Consider the following 7,600-nt stretch of genomic DNA (forward strand, 5'->3'; position numbering starts at 1 on the left):
ATGGCAATAATTTGTATCTGACAGAGAAGATAATTACTCTTTTTTGTTCGGCGACGATTACGGAAGTGAAAGAAGATTATTAAAATATAAGCTATGGCATTACAATGCAATTATTTGATCGTCGTGTCGCAAAGAAAACACAGTAGTACGTGCGAACTAGTGCATTTATAATAACATAAATTTTCCTAGATACTCAAGCATATCTATGTCGAATTACACCAAGGACATTGATGCTCACATTGTAAGTACAGTGCAGCGAAAGCGATGCTCGTATATGCCTATGTAAAATGGGCCATCTGACTTTTCGGGGATTTTCTATTAAATTACCGGAAATGTCCTTGTAAGGAATGGCTTAGAAAACTTTCTTCTATATACTTTCTGCATTTCTATCGGCGATTTCATTTCCTACATTACCCGCTTCAACTTTAAGTACAACAATATATGACTGTACAGTTACACGCACTAAATAATAATTGCCAATGTATATATCTTACGAATAGATCTAATTGTTAACGTTATGATTCTTCAGTTTAAATCATACTTTCGTATCTTTTTGCATTATCGTACAATAATTCCAAATTATCGCATTAATTAGTGTGGGACACACTAGTTACTCAGAGATATTTACTCAAAACTTCATGTTTTATTTATCTTACAGGTGTTATTTGCAGTTAATGTATATTTTATAAAATTTGTATACATTCGATTTATAAACTTTAATAAAAATAAATAAAAAAGTCATTTTAATAGTAATCATTTAATGGTTCGAAATAATCTTGCATAATATAAAATGTAATTATATATTTGCATGTTAATATCACACTCTACTTATTGGTAGTTTCGAATAAAATGTACATTCCGGATCCTGACCAAATGCCCGTCCGGAATTCGACATGCGCGTAACGGTGCACGGAGCACCAAAACGCTCGTTTGCGAGTGCCTTAGGTCTCACGATGGTGCCAGTTGCGTGGGGAAAGATCGGTTAACGTGTATATGGACGAGCTTTCGCGTCTAGGTCGCGAAACGTTAACCTCTGTACCGCGAAAGTCGCTTTTACAAGAAAACGGGCTGAATTCAAGAACGAGAGAGGCGGATATGGTCGTTTTCCTCGATATTCTCTACGCCTCATTATCCATCCAGTTAACAGTATTCGATTTATTTAACAGATATTTCAGATTATAATTTGTGGTCTTAAACACCGTTTCACCCGGCGCGTTTTACTAAATGATTGTATTACATCTTCATTTCGTATTTGCATAAATGAACATAATATACATGGTGTAACGAGATTGCGATGATTATTCCAGTATTTAATATTACATATGTAATGTTTAACATGATTATTTTTAAAATTGGCATATCTGTGGTAGTAAAATATATATTCCCATCACTGATTTTGTTTGCCATAATTATTACGGCCAGCATTTATTGTAAAAAAATATTTCGAATAAAGAAAATCTATGGATTTTTTTGATGTTAATTAGTTATATAAAATTATCTCATTATACGAAGCAATGACATTGATATGTTATAATATCTTTTCATAGATTGTATATCTTACATTATCATCTCGTGAAAAATGTATTTTGTCAGACAAGCTTAGTGAGAAATTGTTTTCAATATAACAGTTCATTATTATGTGTGTGTTTGTGTGCGAGATCTCATAATTTAATTGAATCACATCATGTATATGATTAATTATTAAGATAATGAAATTTGATACCAAGCTCGCATAACTCTTGGCAGTCGTGTGAAACGTGCCTCGCAATGCTTAGTTTAGTTTGTAGATTATATAGTTACTTTCTAGAATAATTTCTTAGCTCTATATACTTTGTCTGTTGTGGATCAGTTGTGTAACGGGTATTACAAGTCCGATAAAATATTAATGATCTTTGCTCATTGGAAAATGTGACTGAGCGATGCCTAAATAGCACTCAACTTACGTATCCGTCACATGTGACATGCGATGCGATAAATGTGCAATTGACGATACCTTCGCTGCTTCGTCTCTTTACCTCTCTTTACTTTCCTCGGAATTGTTGTAACGCAACGCTGCTTTCTACTCGTTTGCACTTTGATTTCGTTTTGCAATCGAAATGACGTCGACAGATTTACGAGTGAGTTAATGAATGACGAGCGAGCACATCCGATAGTACTCATTCCTCAATAAGAATCTTATTTAAGAACATCGGGAACAACGGAAGCAATCAAATTAATCGAATCCGAGAGTTGCCTGATTGTTCGTCGGACAATAACGTAGGTATACGTAAGTGCATGTGTGTAACATTTGATTAGATATAATGTTGTCTACACGTATATAACCATTGCGAACGTATACCGATATGTGTTAGAGTTTCTCCTCAATACCCTGAATCCTTGTCATTCTGGAACAAACGTATATATCCGGTGCATCTGCATACCGCCGCGCCGCCGAAGTATGTATGTTAATCTGACGTATGTAATTGTTACTCCTACAGCTTTTTATAATTTTTGGAAAATTAATTAAATTATCTTATAAAGAGAGAATTAATTCAAAAGCCCACAGATATTAAATCCCCGTTGGATTACTCTGCTCCAGTAATTTCCTCGAACCGTGCTTGTTTATCCCAGCTTTCTTAGCATCTCGGCTTTCTTTCCTCATGATCTATCCTCAAGTCTCTCTCTCTCTACCCTAAAAGTCTATGAGTGCGTAGAGAGGATTCGTGAAAAGACGCAGCTAGAGCTGCGATTAACGTGCCGTACAAGTCGCACGCTCATATAAGGTAGATGCTTACGCATTTACGCGAGGATCGGGGATGGATGGCATGCGTGCTCTACATCCGTGACACGGTTCTCGCGGGCGGGCAATGGTTGGGTAATGGTCCATCAGAACTACAGGGGAGCCTCGCGTGTTTCCATGCGGCTGTTTATGAATCGCGCGCCGTACATGAGCCGTACACACGCCGCTTCATCTACACACAAGAATATACGCGGAGCGATGAGCCGCTACTCGTTCGCGAGTTTACGACGCCAGTTTACACGATGCACCGTGCATCGTTGGGAACCAGTTTGCGCGTACGCAGGAGGATGCAGGAGGATGACGACGACGATGCCGTTCTCTTCCTCCCAAGAAAAAAATATACCAGCGTCGCTCTCTTTTGCGCGTCGTTAGGCGTCGTGTGTATGCATCGCGGCAAAACCAGTTTGCGGGCAAAGGATGGCAATAAACTTTAGCTTCGGTACCGGGTTGATCTTCTCTTACGCGCTTGCGGGATAATCATGAAGCGATTCATCCCACTACCAAGAACTATCCGAGTCTACCGTAGCAAGCCCATTGCAGCCGCTCTCAGAGCCATGTTAAAGGCAAAAGTGGGCACCACTACCATTCGTCCATAGCCATCGCCACCCGCCATCCGCCACCAACATCGTTTCACAGAGGCCCCCTATATAGTTCCTGCGGGAAGTGGTGGGTCAACTTGCGACGATATTGTGCACACCTTGGTATCTATCCACTAAGGCGGAGATCTACGTATATAAACTCGTCGGGGCGAGACGCGAGTCAGAAGTCTCGTGCTACTCCTTGATCTACGTATCGGGATTGGGAAGAGAAAGATTCTTCACGGGATTAACCAGCTGATCGGATCGAGAGAACAGTCGCCGCTTTGCCTTCTTTATTCCTTTTTTCTAGTTTTTAAAGCTACGATTCTCTGATAGGTGGGTTAATTTATCATTCCGTTACTCGTGGATCACTGAATGCATGTTATACATCGTTCGGAGGCACATACCTGAAAGTTGTATCTTATCTTGCATATAATTAGCATTTTATACGTTAAGCGTTACGTTTGAATTTGTTGTGATTTGTTTTTATAAACTAACTTTGTGTGTGTGTGTGTGTGTGTGTGTGTGTGTGTGTATGTGTGTGTGTGTGTGTGTGTGTGTGTGTGTGTGTGTGTGTGTGAATCGAGTTTTATTTTATAAAATTTATTTTGTTATATGTACAGACATTAAATCACTTTTCGATTTTAATTTGGATTTCGATCGGTCGATAAGATTTTTATTTACAATATGATTGGAAACAAGACCGTTTATATTAAAACTTGAAATACGAACGTCTTATCGGTCCGAGTGTTAAGATGTTGAACTACTATATAATATACACTTATTTAAATTGAATTAATTTTCAGAAATCTGAAATAAATAATCTGAATTGCGAAAAATATGTTCTCGCACGGAATGCAAAAGATCCGGATTCGACTCCCGGCCGAGGCAATATTTTTCGCAATAAGTTTATTACAGTTTTTTAAAATTTGGGAAATTTTGGGGGGATTATTTGTTTCAGATTGATTGTGTGAATCCGATAATTTCATCGGCTTGCAATTTATTTCTAAAAATTAATTCAATTTAAATGAGTGTATATTACATAGTAGTTCAACATCTTAACACTCGGACCGGTAAGGCGCTTCGTATTTTAAGATTTTTATTTATTTTATTTTTTACATTTTATCTATTTTAGATTTTTTATTTTAAATTTTAATTTAAAAATAGTTCGTATTTTTTTATTGTTAGTTAATATTTTTCTGTGACTATCTTGGAATTATTAATCTATACTGTGTGAAATTATGATTTAACAGAAAAGGATCATGAAGATGAATTTCATATTGGTTTTGTTTGGTCTTGGGGTATGTTTGGCCAATCCTCTGGAGAAAAAGGAAAAGATAAGCGTCATCGAGCAGCAGTCTGTGACGCTAACAGATCGAGTTAAATACGAGGAGGAACTTCTTCGTAAACTCAACTCAAAATGTTCCCAGAATGATATCAGCAGTTGTGTGATGTTGAAGTTGGTGACGTACATGAACAAGTTGCTGAAGAAGGCTTCGATCGAGCTCACGGACGATATCGAGATCAGGAAGACGAGTCAGACGTCGGAAGATGTAATCACGTTCGAGGCTGGCAGAAGCAAGGACGATGAGGTTCAAGTCCTTGATCTTGTCGCGAATAAAGTTTACACCTTCATCAAATCGAGAAGTATTAAATGGAGAATTCTACCTGAAGATGATATTGTGGTATCCGCATCGGAAGATGAGACCGGTTCATTAAACTTAGGTCTATCTATTGAACGCGCCGATAGACCCGTTCAGGAAGGTAATTATAACTTTTACAATAATAGCTGTTCTAAAGAAGTAAAAAAAAAAATATTTTTAATAGGATTATGTAATTTAATTAAGTATTAAGTGTTAGATATTCAATAATTTGCAGTAAACGCATCTATAAATATTGATTTGTTTTATTTAATTATGCGCCATGCTTTTATAGATTTTGAAGATTCAACAAAAGTAAATTCGACAATTAAGCTCTAAGATAGGATTCTGTTAAGATCATGTAAAATACGATTATCTATTGGTCATTTTTAATTTACAAAAATTTTATTTAACTTCAATTAATTTTAATTACTCAAAATTTAAATGTATTAACATTTTTGTTATTATAATTATTACGTCAGTATTTAATAAAATAATTCTGATAAATAATATGATCTTTAACAAAATTATCATTAAATATAAGTGACGTTTCAATTTTACTCTGGTTTCAATTTTCACTGTTTTCACATGAGTAAAGTTGTGTCACCGAATGCATAAACAAATAGCTTTCACCTTTACCTTGTTCATCTGCTCATTCATCTGCTTATCACCGAACTTTATTGCTTTCTCTATGGAAAGTATAATTATGTACCTGCAAAGTAGTTTCTTCGTCTTCTGCTTGACTAATTCGCCGAAAGTGACAATAGCGTAATTTGTTCCATCTTTTGTAGGTCGTGGAAAGAAGAACAATATGGGTCCATTGATCGCTGCGGCCGTCTTGAAGATTGGTCTCATCGGCGGTCTAGCGTTCAAGGCTCTTGCTCTCCTAGTCGGCAAAGCTCTCCTTTTGTCGAAGATCGCGCTTCTATTGGCCAGTATCATAGGCCTAAAGAAACTTTTTTCGCAAGGGAAACATGTAACCTATGAAGTGGTAGCGCATCCACATCACGGCTCGAGCCATTCGTTCGATCATGGTCATGGCGGTGACAGTTACTCCAGTGGGTGGGCGAGAAGTTTCCACGAACAAACGCTGATTCCTGGACAGCCAGACGCTCATGAGCTGGCTTACGCGGCGCATGTCAAGTGATTGATTCCTACCATTGAAAGCAGAATCCAAAAATCGTTGAGATCATCGTTTGAGATGAGAAGAGCGATGTCCTTGGATCCGCGTACTAAACTTATTCTTGAATCACCGTCTAGATCTATTTCATAGAATATTTATTTCCACCCATAATTACCCATTTTACTTTGCTCTCTTTTTCATTTTTCTTATCATCAACATCGTGATTCTCTTTATTTATTCTCATCTGATAACTCTCTTCCTCTCTTTCTTTAATATCTGTTTATTATACCTAAATTTCCGAATGACTACACGACGCATGAATACGTCAATGACATACAGCGACGCACGTGTTTATGACAATGGTGACATCAGGATGTCACATTACGATTTACGGATACGTGGGCAGGAAACTCTTGGATGCGTATGTATGAAGGATACGCATCACAAGAATCTTACCTACTTACTTTCGCGATTGTATTTGTGAATCTAATTGCAGATACTACGAGACTCTCGTCATTAGGGCATAAAATTATGCACGAGCGTTATATTCTTCTCGCTTCTCACATTATTAGTATTTAGATCTGTGATATCTTGAGAGCTTAGAATTATGTTGGTGTGCATCAAAAGTTAAGTAATTATTCTACTTTCAGTTTGTATTCTCGTCGTATATTTGGCGCGAGACGTAGTCATTTTATATTGAATAGAAGCTTTATTCTAGATAAATTATTTAATGTCAGAGGCTATACTGTGTGACTATATTCTTGACGTTAAATGTACGGTTAAATGAACATAAAAGAATATTGTTTTTTACCTTTCATTATTTTTAGTTTTTATTTCATATTTATATTTATAAGATCACATTTATAACATTAAGAATGTTATTTATCAAAGCTAATCACTTTTAATTTAAATGTTATTTAAAATTAGGACGAAAGATGTTATGAAATAAGATCAAAATCAAGACATGTGAGTGATACGATACCAAAAACTCTCTAAGCTCTTTTTATTGGCTTTTCAAAAATTTCTATGTAATTTTAGTGTGATGAATCGTTAAGAGAAAAATATATAAAATGTTCTCTACTCTTGTAAATAATTAGTAAATGGTAAAGCAATTATATACATGCTAATTAATTTGACGATTATTTCGTGTTGTAAATTAAAATGTGTTATCTTTAACAGAGAGTCTTGTAGTGATTTACTTGACGCAACAGACAGACAAGTTTATATAGATACTTGTTTAACAGAAGAATAAAGCCAAAATGATAAAAAAAACAACGCACAAAGCAAAAATGACGAAAAATAATGACAGCCACATAAAGTGTATACATGTTTTATTTATATTAATATTAATATCCTTAACTTAATATATGTTTATAAATTTATAAATTTATAAATTTATGATTTTTTGATTAATAAGACTGCGAAATGTATAATAATATCTTTTATATTAATTTTTATATAAAAAGATAAATTATTTATT

General features: G+C 35.6%; 1 protein-coding gene across 1 annotated transcript; it reads left to right on the forward strand.

Annotated features, from left to right (window-relative positions):
• The first annotated feature begins 3,467 nt into the window (after positions 1-3,467).
• LOC108747999 lies at positions 3,468-6,966 on the forward strand. Its single transcript, XM_018485943.1, has 3 exons — positions 3,468-3,693; positions 4,611-5,121; positions 5,789-6,966. Exons 2-3 carry the CDS (start codon positions 4,620-4,622, stop codon positions 6,142-6,144), a joined length of 858 nt encoding a protein of 285 aa, XP_018341445.1. The 5' UTR covers positions 3,468-3,693; positions 4,611-4,619; the 3' UTR covers positions 6,145-6,966.
• The last annotated feature ends 634 nt before the right edge of the window (positions 6,967-7,600 follow it).

This window comes from Trachymyrmex septentrionalis, unplaced genomic scaffold (assembly GCF_001594115.1).
Source record: "Trachymyrmex septentrionalis isolate Tsep2-gDNA-1 unplaced genomic scaffold, Tsep1.0 scaffold21, whole genome shotgun sequence".
NCBI classification, from domain to species: Eukaryota; Metazoa; Arthropoda; class Insecta; order Hymenoptera; family Formicidae; genus Trachymyrmex; species Trachymyrmex septentrionalis.